Source organism: Martes martes, assembly GCF_963455335.1.
Source record: "Martes martes genome assembly, chromosome: 10".
In the NCBI taxonomy this organism is placed as follows: Eukaryota; Metazoa; Chordata; class Mammalia; order Carnivora; family Mustelidae; genus Martes; species Martes martes.
The window spans coordinates 32114106-32128646 of NC_137898.1; the positions used below are offsets into that span (position 1 = coordinate 32114106).

General features: G+C 35.9%; 1 protein-coding gene across 1 annotated transcript in view; it reads left to right on the forward strand.

Moving 5' to 3' along the window:
- Window positions 1-720: 720 nt before the first annotated feature.
- The window catches only part of DCDC1 (doublecortin domain containing 1), a gene marked incomplete at both ends in the record, with an annotated part of 55702 nt that continues 41881 nt past the window's right edge, over window positions 721-14541 (forward strand). Inside the window, one exon of the mRNA XM_080816991.1 lies at window positions 721-884. Within this exon, the coding sequence (XP_080673117.1) occupies window positions 721-884 (164 nt within the window). The remainder of the gene's footprint in view (window positions 885-14541) is intronic.

Sequence of the window (14541 nt, forward strand, 5' to 3'; positions counted from 1 at the left end):
CTGGGTGGCTCAGTCAGTTAAGCATCAGACTCTTGGTTTCAGCTCAGGTCATGATCTCAGGATTGGAGGATCAAGCCTGGCATTTGTTTGTCCCCCTCCCCTCTGTCCTTCTCTCTCTCTCTCTCTTTCTCTCTCTCTCTCTCAAATAAATAAAATCTTAAAAAACAAAAAAAGTAAATCTCTACACTCAACATGAAGCTCAAACTCACAACCTGGAGATCAAGAATGGCATGCTGTACTGACTGAGCCAGCCAGGTGTCCCAGGATTATACCATTCAAAGACTTAGATTCATACTTTTCTTTTCCTTTAGGCTTTTATCTCTGGTGTTTTGTTTTGTTTTGTTTTGTTTTGTTTTGTTTTTATCATGTGATCTCACATTTAGCAACTGCTGTGTAGTGTAGAACATGATGAGAAATAAATTGTGATTAATGTCCAGCCTCAATTTATAACTCTGGAAGGTTTTATCTTTTTTTTTCTTTTAAGATTTTATTTATTTATTTGACAGAGACAGAGATCACAAGTAGTCAGAGAAGCAGGCAGAGAGAGAGGGGGAAGCAGGCTCCCTGCTGAGCAGAGAGCCCGATGCAGGGCTCAATCCCAGGACCCTGAGATCATGACCAGAGCTGAAGGCAGAAGCTTTAACCCACTGAGCCACCCAGGTGTCCCAGAAGGTTTTATCTTTTAAATTAAATATCATTCTACCTCATTTTTAGCTGAAAATGGCAAAAAGAGAAGCAGATGATCACAGAGCATCACTTTCTCAGTCTTCTTTATCACCTGTGACTACAGCCATGAAGGTATCACAGCAGAGCAATGCTGAAGACACCTTCAATGGAGATATCATTCACCCAATTTACAAATGTATTTCAAAAGATTTACCAAGGTAAGAATATTATTTTAGCAGCTTAAACTGAATCCTGAAGGAGATAAAGTACTTACAGAAATTTGTCTATATAAATGCTCAATATTTTGTAGAGATGATGTCAATAATAACTTAGAGATATGATGGGCTATGAAGGTTGTTGCCTGGATTGGAGCCCTTCAATTTCTTTTATTCTATGGGAAGAAAAAAGATAGATGACTCAAGAAACAAAATTATCCCTGGAGTTTGACTTGGACAGTAGCATAATGATAAAAACGATAATGGGGCAGATAATATTTGCTCTGTGTCAGTCACCACCATGCTAAACGCTTAACCTGCATTGTACCTATTTAGTACTCTAAACAACCTTGGGAGGAATATAAGGCAGGTAGTATTTAAATATTTCCATTTTGCCAGTGAAGAAACAAAGACCTAGATATGTTGATTAGCTTGACCAAGATCACAGAGCTTATAGGTAGAGAACGTATGGTTTGAACCCATGTGGATCTAACTCCACAGCTAGAACTTTTAACTACTATATTCTGTCACACTTCTCAGAAATGCAAAGCAGAGGAGACAGAGATATTTTTCCTGTTTTTTTTTTCTCCATTAGAAAGCGAAAGAATGAAAAAGTATCTGCCAAGTGTACGCGTGTTTGAAGGTTTATTTATTTATTTGAGAGAGTGAGAGAGCACACTGGGAAGGAGTGGGGGAGGGTGAGGGCCAGAGGGAGAGGGAAAGAATCCCAAGCAGGCTCCAGCACAGAGCTGAGGCAGGGCTCAATCTCACAACCCTAAGATCATGACCTGAACGGACATTAAGACTTGGATGCTTAACCAACTGTGATGCCACCCGGGCGCCCCTATCAGGTGTTGATAAACTATTAGCTGGCCAAATGTGGTGTCATAGTCTTAACGTTAAATAGACAACATATACTATAAGAGCACTGAAGAAAATATTAATATATTAAGAATTATGTTACTCTCATGAAAATGCCATGTTACATTTATATCTTAAAACTGCTTTTTTGTGTGTTGGTAAACTTAGGTGAAAGTGAAATCTAGACTTTTAGCTCATTTTTGTTTTGCTTTATTCCCCTGACCTCAGAGTCCATATTAGCAGTGTCTGAGGTTCTTTACATGGTGTACTGGCTATATGCATAGATAATTTTTTAGAGCATCATTACCTAATATAGTTATACTGTAGAGATGTAAGTTATTCATGAGAGCAGTCTTTCCAATAAGACAATGGAAAACAATTTCTAAATCAGACTTTTAGTTATTTCTTTCTGCAAATGCCATTGCTAACATAATGTGTATTTACACATTTCTATTCCCTTTAGAATTTATTTTTACCAATTTTCCTCTTTGAAGTAGTACTACATTTACTTCTCTTTTTTTTTAAGATTTTATTTATTTATTTGACTGAGAAAGAAACAGCGAGAGAGGGAACACATGCAGGGGGAGTAGAAGGGGGAGCAGCAGGCTTCCTGCAGAGTAGGGAGCCCGATGTGGGGCTCCACCCCAAGACCCTGGGATCATGACCCAAGCTGAAGGTAGGCGCCCAACAACTGAGCTACCCAGGTGCCCCAACATTTACTTTTTATTCCAATTATCTTTTGTGTAATTTTAGATTCTTTATTTTTTTGTTAGAGTTAACTGTGATTTCATTTATACAGTTTCTTTCTGCTTTTTCTCATTTTCTTTCTTTGATTCGGATTCTTTTAAAGTCTGGCTTTATTTGTCCTTTTTTTTTTAAATGTCAGTCTTTCTTTTCATGTGATACTTTCCTACCACCTGTTTTTTTTTTTTTATAGTTTATTTCAATGTACTACTCATATTTCTTTGTTTGAATCCTGACTTCTTTTTTGCCACTATTACCTGTTACCATCAACTTTGATTATGATGTACCTAGAAAAGAAAGTAAACGTTTTCTTCGTAATTGAATGGAAAGTCAAAGACAATGCCCAGAGATGTTTTACTTTCATGAAAAAGAAAATGATGAGTTTCAACCTGAAAGGGGTCAAGTTCATAAAGGCTCAGGGTAATCTAAGATCCTTTGGCATTAATATGATTATCAGAGAGAGAGGCAATTTTCTCTGTGAGTTAAGACATTTTCCCCCTGATTGAGGTTAAAGCTTTTCTTGTCTCATTCTTGTTTTCCTTGCCACCTTTCTTCCAACATCTTTGTGATCTTTTTATGAGAAATAATTATTAAAATATAGTCAATTTGTTGTTCCTTTACTTATATCACAAGAGATTATGTTTCTTTTCACTAAACATACTGTACATTTTAAAAAATATGCCCACATGTATTAAATCTATTCATTGCAAGCCATACAGTGACTGGTCACTTTATTCTCATGTTATTACCTGATGCTATTAATTTATTCTATGCTGAATTCACATTATCCACTCTTCTTGTCTCTCTTGTGTTCTTGCGATGTTTTCCTTTGTCACTCTAGTCTATTTGTTTGTAATAGAGTGAAAGCTGCTGTGCCAGGATCCTTCCCCCAGCAAGAAAACTAATCATCAACAGTGTAAATGAGTTCAACATATTGTGCCAAAGAAGGTTTGATCTTCCCATTTTATGATTTACCACTAGGATGTCAGATGATTGGAATTAGTAGCCTAATTCCTATGGCTACTTCCAGGAAAGAAACACAATAAGAAACTTTTCCTACCTCGCTGTAGTCTGAGGTATTCCCAAGTGACCTGGAGCAGGGCACCAGCCTTGGAGACATGGATGGCAGAATTAATTATTTATTTATTGATAACAGGTATCTGTGGACAGTTCTGTCATATTTATAGAAAGTATTTCTGAATCAGAGTAGAATATTTCTAAACTACAATTGCATTTTAAAATTAAGAGAATGTTGTAAAAATTTAGTATTGCTCTCTATCCCACACATAAAATATTTTAATGACTTTTAGCTGATGATCATCTAAGGATGTAATTTCATGATTTTTATAATAGAAAGTTAAGTATTTTTTAATCCTGCTTGCAGCTGAGTGTGTTGCCAACTCTTTTAGTTCCCTGTGGGAGAAATTATTTTTAGTACATTAGATAAGTACTGAAATCAATTTTAAAATGGAATCATCAAGTTGCTAGTAAAAATCTGACATATATGTGTTTTAAAATAACTGGAATTGCTCTGCAATTGGGATACTCTTACCTAAATTTCTAGGCCAAGCTAGAAATATAATTTCTTCTGCTGTTGGAAATAAAATTTGGGGGGAATTGTTCATTTTTATTATTATAACTTCTATTATTTACTTTCTATGATGTTTAAATCACATTTTATCTAGTAATTGTAAAAAGTTATTTATGTCTTTAGGTTATTCATTTCATCAAGTTGGAAAAAGGTTATGATGAAGTTTAATGAAATTTTTGTGCTTTGTGTACTCCAGAGATTTTATAGCGGGTTACATTCACCAAACATATGTGGGGTTATTTCTTTTATCAGTTGCATTTCAGTATTTTAAGCCGGTGATTTATCATTGAATGTACTTAGGGTCATTTTCCCTTATGTTTACATTTTCTTATTTGTATTTATTCCAATTAGGGAGTTTAATTACCATTAAAATGGGAATAGGATAAAGATAAATTTTACAAATGACAATATTAAAAAAACATAACCCTTCATGAAGGTTTAAATGCCGTAAGAATATAAAATGAGAAAGATATGCTTGTCAAATATACAGTATAAATAAATAATTTAGATGAAAATGGTTGACTACATTTAACAAAGAGACTACCAAATAATGAGGGGCTAAAGAGTGGTTGTTAGATTTGATATACTTCATTGTATATTGTAAGTAATCGCTATCCATAAAAAATCTATGGCTTCTGTATAAGAAAAAGAGACATTTTGACAGCCAACACTGGTATGAAGTGACAGCAAGTATAAGTCCTTGGCAACTGTCATTATCCTGCTGTTGAATTCATATCTAAACTGTGTGATGACTTAGACCTGCATGTTTGTTATTTAGCCATGATCTGTCAAAGTAGCCAGACTTCCTACTTATGAATAGAATTATTAGCCACATGCAGATTTCTCCCATAGAAATCCAAATTCACCAAGGATGCTTTGTTTTCAAAGAGCAGGGAAATAAAAACTCTGTGTCATTTTATGCTTATCCTGAAGTTCCTGGCAAAATGTTCCTGATTAAGTAAAAGTAAAGTGTTTAGAAAATACCATATTAGTTTATACTTTAGCCCATTATAAAATTAGTAAAGATTTTGAATAAAACAAAAAGTGAAGCAAGTGTGATTCAAGAAGCGATTGTATGTTAGGCTACTATTAGCACAAAGTAACAGAAGATTCAACTGAAAGAGACTTTATTTTTTTTTTTTTTTTTTTTTTTTTTAAAGATTTTATTTATTTATTTGACAGACAGAGATCACAGGTAGTCAGAGAGGCAGCCAGAGAGAGGAAGGGAAGCAGGCTCCCTGCTGAGCAGAGAGCCTGATACGGGGCTCGATCCCAGGACCCTGGGATCATGACCTGAGCCGAAGGCAGAGGCTTTAACCCACTGAGCCACCCAGGTGCCCCTGAAAGAGACTTTAAAAATGAGGAAAATGAGGAAGAAGTCATTATCTTACATAATAAGAACCTCAGATGCAAGGCACTTCTAGAATTAAGTTGAATGGTATTTTCCAGGAGCCTGGCTCTTTGGATCTTTCCCTCTGCCATCCTCAGAATATTGGCTAGATCTTTGGGTATAACTCCTCCTACTTGTAAGTTGACTTATTACATGTCCACTCAACAGTGTCCAACTAAAGAAAATGGATATTTGATCATTTATCTATCTCTCTCTCTTTTCTTACGATTTTTTACAGTAATCTCTATATTCAGTATGGGGCTTGAACTCACTACTTCCATATCAAGATTCCCATGCCCTACAGACTGAGCCAGTCAGGCATTCCTATATTTCTTTTTATTAGGCCAAAAAACCTTTCCCCAGATGACTTTGCCTTAAGTCTCATTGACCAAAATTGGATCACAAGCTGATTACTTAACCTGCAAGGGACAAGGGAAATATAATTATCATCATGGTGTTAGACACTGAGGATTTACCCACTGGAGCTGATTAGGGCATACCTACCATGGGCATATAAAGTGGATGAATCCTCAAATATAACTGAGGCTTTTCTTTTCAGGAAAAATCAGTGGAATAACTTGAATAAATAATATTACCTGACATAACTCTTGGCTTTGACTTTACTATATTTTACTTCTAAAATTATTTGTCAGTGGCATTTCTGTGACACATTTTGGCATGATGTCACAATTATCAAAGAATATGTCCTGCATATCAATTACTGGTTGAGTTCTAGTAGAAGTGTAAAAGACACATAACAAAATTCTTACCCTTGCAGAGTGGAATATGAAATCACATAACAAATCATGAAGCAAACATTTCAATATGCAAACTAGTGTATCAGTTCATACAGGACCTGGGAGGATGATTTAGAATAAGTAATAACTAGGATTTAGTAGGATTAACTCCTCTCATGTGTCTTGTCAGTTTGAGAAACTTCGTTGAGGCCTCCTCTATTCCCCTAACCCCTAAATTTCTCCCCCATAATAACCAGGACTTTCCCTCACAGTACTAATCACAGTAATTGTAAATTCATATGCATGACTGTTTGTATAACATTTCTCTCTTTCACTAGACAATTATTGTTATTATGAAAGGAGTTCTAGAAAATGTCATCACTGAGTTTAGAGTAATATTTATTAAATACCTGCTTATTGAAAGATGCACAGTAATGGGTATAGATCAGTTGAGTGAAACCCATTGGCAAAAGATTGGTAAGAACTAATGAGGGCAATGTGGTGTAATTATAGCTGAAGAATATTACAGAGGAGCAATGAGCTGCACCAACTGGTAGAAGTCCTTGAATAGGAGATTGACAAGTATGATTTTATTAGTTTTCCTCAAATTGGTATGAAAAGCCACTAAGACCCACTAATGCTATTAAAGCAGAGAAATGGGAAGAAAAATTGCTCTTGTCAAAACTAGAGTTATACCCTTTAATCTTATCATGGTCTATCATTTTGTGTACTCCTCTCTGAGCATATTTTCTTAGAATTTTGGACCTCAGATCTTTACTTAATTGTTACTTGTGAAGTAAAAATTGTAAACCAGATTTAACAAAAATTACAATAATAAGTAAAGTAAAATTAAATAGTAAACTAGAATATCGGGAGGGCTATAAATTCTACAATGTATAAGATCTATCCTTGACAATCTTTCTGATTATGATAAAAAGCCGATACGTAGACATGGTATAGTAGTATTTGAGAAAAGGATAAAAGCTTAATCTACTAATGTACCTTTCAGCTTTGTAGTTCTGTGACTTACCATATCCATTATATCATGTAAAGAAATTGTTTAAAAGGTTCATTTGCCAGGGCACCTATGTGGCTCAGTTGATTAAGTGTCTGCCTTCAACTCGGGATATGGTCTCGGGGTTCTTGGGACCAAGCCCGCTGTTGGGGTTCCCTGCTCAGTGAGGTATCTGCTTCTCCTTCTTCCTTTGCCTCTCCCCCTTCCTCCCTGACCCCAGGCTCTCTCTCTCTCCCTATCTCTCAAGTAAATAAAATCTTTTTTAAAAAGGATTCATTTACCTAAATTGTTACAGTTTTTTAATTAACTGATAGTTTTTTCCATACTGCTTTAAGGTTAAATTTTGACATGTTTTATTTCATCTTCATCTAAGCACACACAAAATCCTTAAAAATATGCATAGTTTAATATATGTAGACACATCTCATCACATTTTTTGTTCTTTTTTTATGACCTAATTTCTAAAGAATTATTCAATTGCTAAAAGAAATAGTTTTTTCCAATAACTGAAAATGAAATAATTCAGAAGTAATGTTGCTGATGTTGTTTAAAGGAAACATACCAGAACATTTACATCCAAGTAAATATCTCCTCCTCTAAAATACTCTATTTAGGAAGTAATTTATTCTAATAAAAATGCCATTTCTCAAAGCATTTTTTTAGTTCTTTGGATTTGTCATCAAAATCTGTGACACACTCTTTAAATATCCTCAGTACTGAATGATGACAAAATTCAGTCTTAAGTACTTGTATTTAAATTTTCCAGAAAATAAAAGATCAGAATCTCAATTTGGTATAAAAAATGGATAATGAAAACTGCATAACTGTATAGCTGTTGTGGTAGGCAGAAATTTAATATGGCCCCCAAGATTCCCACCTCCTGGTGTATATGGCCGAGATAATTCCCTCTTCTTGAGTGTGGGTAGGATTGTGAATATGGTAAGATGTCACTCCCATGATGAGGTTACATTATAAGGTAAAAGATTTTTGCAACTGTAGTTAAAGTACATAATTGGTTCTCTTTGAGTTAAATGGGAAATTATCCTAGTTGAATCAGATCAACTGTTAAATGAGAATTTAGAGGGCAGAAACAGAAAAGTCAGAAAGGTGAGTTTCTATTGGCCTCAAGGAAGATGATAGTCACTGAATTCTGCAGCTATAAGGAACTAAATTCTGGAAAAACCTGAATGACCTTGGAAAAAGACTGGGAGCATCAGGTGAGGATGCAGCCCCACTGACACCTTGATTTCAGTTTTATGAGATTCTGAGCAGAGAGTCCTGCTAAGCTTTGCCCAGACTCTTGATCCAGGGAAACCGTGTAATAATAAATAGGCATTGTAAGCCACTAAATATGTGGTGATTTGTGCCCAACAATAGGAAACTAATAGAGATAGATAGATGATAGATAGATAGCAGTTATTTTTTAAGAAGTTATATTTTTGAAGTAGTGTGATTGATTGATAGTCTTTTACCAACCTAATATAGTAGAATTTAGGTTTTAGACTGGAAAAAATGCTTTTTACCAGTGGTAAAGGAGTAAATAATACAGTGATGAATTGGAATATTTGACAGAAATTGAGGTATAGCATTTTAGCATTTTAGATGGAGGACATAATCAATGAAGTATAGTGATTCCAGCTCTCAAATCTACCAGTGTAAAGTGAACACACAGGAAGGAAACGCATTCCTATATACAAGGAAATAGAGGGGCGTCTGGGTGTCTCAGTAGGTTAAGTCTCTACCCTTGGCTCTGGGGTGCTGAGATCCAGCCCAGTATCAGGCTCCCTGCTCAGTGGGAAGCCTGCTTCTCCCTCTCCCTCTGCCTGTAGCTCCCCCTGCTTGTGCTCTCTCTCAGTCAAATCAATAAATAAAATCTTAAAAAACACACACACAAAAAACAAGGTAGCATAGAAATCTTACTAAAGAAGGAACAATTTGAAATCCATATATATGTGGGTTGTTTACAGATATAATAAAAGATTTATCTAGAGACACATCATAGACTTCCAGGACAAGTTAATAAGACTGACATAGAAATGTTGAAAAGAAAATCTGTGTTAAAATTAGCTCAGGTTCCAGAATGTGGTAGACAGCCTCAACAGTGAGGACAAAGTGATGTTATTTTTTATGATAAAGGATGATTTGTTTTAGGAATCCACATGGTATTCTTACACCCATCCAAAGAGACTAAAGATAAGCTAATAAATAAAAGTGACCTTAGTATTCAACTAAATTCAGTATCATCTGGGAAAAACAAAGTCCAAGAAAACTGCTATTCAGCTTATCAAATTTTGTAAAAAACAGTTGTAACAAAATCTAGATTTTTAAAAGAAATTATAATGTAATTTTTATGTAATTATTATTTATAAGAATCACAGGAAGGATAGGATACAAAGCCTCAAGTCCATGCAAGGCAGAATTTTGGAGCTGAGTTCCCTGCATAAAATTGGGACCCATGAAAAATAAACCTATTCATGAAAAATGGAATAAGGAAGTATAGACTACTGACCCAAGAAAGCAACAATAAATGGGTATGATCTGTTCTAAGGTTCTTGTATTGTCTGGAAAGCAATTAATTAGTAATTTATATTAATCTTTAGTAAGACAAGGATTCATACTGTAATAGCTAGTGTTCATTAAAAGTAAGGTTCAACAATGTAGGACATTCAACCTAATAGAAAGGAAAATGAAATAATTAAAAATGTTATTTAATGTGAAAGAAAACAAGAAAGGAATGAAAAGGAATATGGAATACATAGGAAAAAAGAAAACAAATTGTAAGATAATATGCTAAATTCTCAAAAGACAAAGACTGTCTTGGTGAAGGAGATAACTATGTGAATACAGAGTTCAATTCTCTGAAGGCAAAAACTTTGGGAGGAAGATAGCTATGTGACGATATATATAAATATGGAGGTAAAAGGAAGTTCACTTTAATAAATCTGAATGTCTTGGGATTTCTAAGAAATTTTTGCAAAGGAAGTAAAAAGATCTTTTAAAGAAAAAAGGTGAGGAGAATAAGAGGAAGAAAGACAAATCGGGAGACTACAATTATGGTGACTTATATGTAGTCTATATGGAGTTAGTAGTCTACTTAGTCTACTTAGCATTCTCTTAGCTAAAGAGCACCACTGGTTCACTGCTGCTAGTGTAGTGCTACCTCCTTTGCCTGCCTCTCCAATCTCACAATACAGTGTCTCTGGTATAGAAGACAGGCCATGCAAGTCCTCTGCCAAGTATGTTTTCCTCTCTGCATGCATCTGAGAGTTCATCTTACTCAAAACCCTCTGCATGTTGTTATTCTGCTCTCCTGTCCATAGTTTTTGGGCCACTGACAGGTACTTTCCCATCCATAGGATTACCAGTGACTTACTAAATTGCCTAGCTTAAGAAGTCTAGCCAACACGGTATCCTGACCTGGGTAAAGATGAAGTTAAACTTTTGGAGTCATTGAACGTGGGTCATAGAGAGACTTCAGAAAGTAGTGTGGTACAGAATTGGGGAGATACATAGAGGAATTAGCAGAACCCATGAGGAGTGAGGAGAAGAACAGAGGTAGGTTAGGCAATAATGATGTAAGAAGAGGAAGCAGTTAGGCCCAGAAGGATAGATGAGGTTGCGGAGTCAAAAAATGTGGCACTCTACTGGAGTTGTGGTTTTTGTTGTTGTTTTGTAATTTTTTTTGTAATTTTTTTTTTTTTAAGTAAGCTTGATGCTCTACGTAGGTCTTAAATCCATGACCTGGGGATCAAAAGTGACTGAACCAGGCAGGGGTCTTTGTTTTTCAGTTTTTTAAGTTGAATATAGTTAACACATAATGTTACATTAGTTTTAAGTGTACAACATAGTGACTGGATAAGTTTATACATTATGGTATGCTCACCTCAAGTGTAGCTACCATCTGTTCCCATACAATGCTATCACAATAATAAGCACTTGTATGGGAGTTGTTTTTAAGTTATATTAAACTAGTATATTCTGAAGAGCAATGAAGGGTCTTCTAATTCTCTTTGTGCCCTGCTGGAATGTTTTTATTTTCTTTTTTAAGTTTCTGTGTATACTAGTAACAAGCTCAGTCACTTGAAACCCAAATGTGTGTGAGGTGAATTGTCCTAACACCCTCATTTCCAGCATTAATTTGGCAAACCATGTGTGTGGGTTTAATTCCCTTTGTAGGACAAGTTAGCTTTGCCAAACAGTTCTGTGATTATCTTCTCACACCCAAAGACTAGGCAACACATCAACTGTTATAAGAAAGAAGAGTTTAATAGTGTGTAAGAACTAGTGCAAACCTGTCATCAACATTGATAAAACAAATCAAAACTGAATATTACAGATGGTGGGCCAAAAGTAACTTTTTCACATTATAAACTACCTTTTCGGGGCACCTGGGTGGCTCAGTGGGTTAAGCCTCTGCCTTTGGCTCAGGTCGTGATCTCAGGGTCCTGGGATGGAGCCCCACATCGCTCTCTGCTCAGCAGGGGGCCTGCTTCCCCCTCTCTCTCTGCCTGCCTCTCTGCCTACTTGTGATCTCTCTCTCTGTCAAATAAATAAATAAAATCTTAAAAAAAAACTGCCTTTTCTCCCCCTTTTTGACATAAATTACTGGAGAAAAGCCGATAATAAATACATATGGTAAAATCCTATATTTAATTTAATTCTTTTAACCATTTACCATATAAATTTCATAATTTATTGTCCTAACCCTACCAGAATCATGTGGACTTGGGAGGGAGGAGGGCGTGAGTTTCCCTAAAGGATGCCAATGCTCTTACAAGAAGACAGGGGGAAGATATGCCAGCAGACAAAAACACTAAATAACTCTTACATGACTAGATTGAGGAAGGCAAGATATAAGTAGAATTATTTGATAAAATTTTACATTTTAGTAAAATCTGTAAAGATCATATAGCAGCCTAAAAAATGGTTATAAGACAGTATTTAGGTAAAAAAGGCAAGATACTGAATTAAAGGTATGACACATGATGCAGGGTCATTGAGCAAAATGGTCAAGAAAGAGTTCGTGAGGCATTTTATGGTGCAAAAAGATGTTTTTATTAGAGCACTGGGACAGAATCCGTAGCAGAGAGAGCTGTGCTGTGATTGTGAGAAGTGACTAATTATATAGGGTTTTCTATCCTGTGGAGGTCAAGGTGACAGTAGGGCTCCAGGAAATTGAGTCTATAGGTTCTTGGTGGTCTAGCTGTTATTAAGATTGTGGTTTTTTTCTAAATTTTTAAGACAGTTAAAAACAATAGTGGAGTTTCACATCCTACATGACTGCGATCTTTATCAGTTGACAGTTTGTTTCTCCCTACCTTTGTTCGGAGGCCATCACTAGTGCCTGAGGAATGTTATACATATCCCACCCTAAGGGGGGTGGTGTTTGTGGGGTGTCAGCTCCAGTTTTGCCCTCAGCTTGCCTTTTGCCTTTCCATCAATACAGTTGAAACTTTGAAATTTGGAAAAACAAAACAAAACAAAACAAAAACTTTCACTTTCCAGTGGTGTGATAATGGATTATTATATAAAATCATTAGGATATTTATAAAAATATTTGATAATAAATAAAATGCATTCATTAAAAAAGAAAGATACCTGGCTAGCTCAACTGAAGAGCGTATGACTCTTCATCTCAGGGCTATCAGTTCAAGCCCCACATTGGGCATAGTGATTACTTTAAAAAAATAAAATTGGGGCCCGTGGGTGGCTCAGTAAGTTAAGCATCTGCCTTCAGCTCAGATCGTGACTGTGGCTTGGTGACTGTTTGCAGTTCCATTGCTTTCGCTGCAGAAACACCAGCACTGAGACATAATTGCTGGTGTCAAAATCAGAGGTAGCTCAAGTGGCCCGAAGGGAGGTCTCACCACTGCCAGAGCTGAAGTCCAACAATTAATTCAAAAGGCTGTTTGCCAAAGTTCTGAACCCGGTAGATCCTCAGAGTGAAGGGAAGACCACTCCTTTCCCTAGAGCTGTGGTCAGTTCTGGACAGACTTGGATAGAAACGTGATAACAACAAACACAACTGCTCGGATCCCAGTGTTTCAGCTTTACTGATCCACTGTGTCAACTCTCATCCACACACCCACACCAATTTTCCCTGTGGCACTTGACCTTCTTCCATTCTTTCAGAAGAAATAATCAGCCAGTTTACACATTTGTGAATGTAGAGAGAACAGACCAGAAGAAATAATTGTGACTATAATGACATTGGTGGATCAGAAAAGTTTGGGAGAAGGGCTGTCTATGCCAAGTTTTCCACACTAAGCATATGCTATTATATAATTGCACGGTTGGGTGGGGTTATATTACATTATGTATAAGAACTGTTGAGAAACCAGCAAATTGGATAGAAGCAGATTTTGTTTGTATAAAAATACAAATAACAAATACATGGAATACTGAAATAATACATGGAAGCTTGCTATCCTCTATGCCTAATCATCACACAGCTCAATATTCTTTAATACGTTAAATATTAAATTTAATGTATTATTTAATATGTTAAATAAAAATTTAAATATGTTAAAGCTTGTTTCATTTTATCATACCAGCAAATTCTCTATATATTCCATCTAACTAACTTGGCATTTACATAGATTTAGATATTGTCACAAGTCCTATGGTCCCGTGTCCAAACATCATAGTTCATCTAAATGCTGTTCCTCCACCTACTACCGGGTAGGATGATCAGCCATCCCAATTTGTTTGAGACTGAGGGACTGAGGGAGTTCCAGGAGTGTGTGCCAAAGCCAGGGCAGCCCTGAGCAAACCAGGATGAGTTGGTCACCCTAATCCCAGTCTGCTATGAAGCCTTTATCAACTTTATTCCAGACAATGTAAGTTTGCCTTCAAAGAATTCATTTTACATTTACAGTTAATACAAACCCATCATTCTAAGTGGCTTACTTAGCATATATTCTCTCTTTATAAGGGGATAGTTTGCAAGTTTCTTGAGGGTAGAAGCCACATCTCTTTAACTTTAATCTTTCCTAATACTGAGCAGAGTGCTAGTTTTTAATAAATGAAATCTGAGAATTTAAAAATGTTAGTTGCATTGTTTCAAGCATTATACAAGCTTTCTTCTTTAATAGAGTAAAGCAATTCAATTTAATGGTTATGAATGTGGGCTTTATCTTAGCATAGGCTTAGGTTCAGTTTCCCACCCTGTCAGCTTCCTGATTATGTTAGCTTTGTCAAGTTAATTGGCCTCTCTGAACCACAGTTTCTTAAATCTGTAAAATGGGGATACAAATAGTGCCCACTTCCCAGGGATGTTGTAAGGATTTAACAAAATAATGGCCAAATGTGTAGTATTTTGT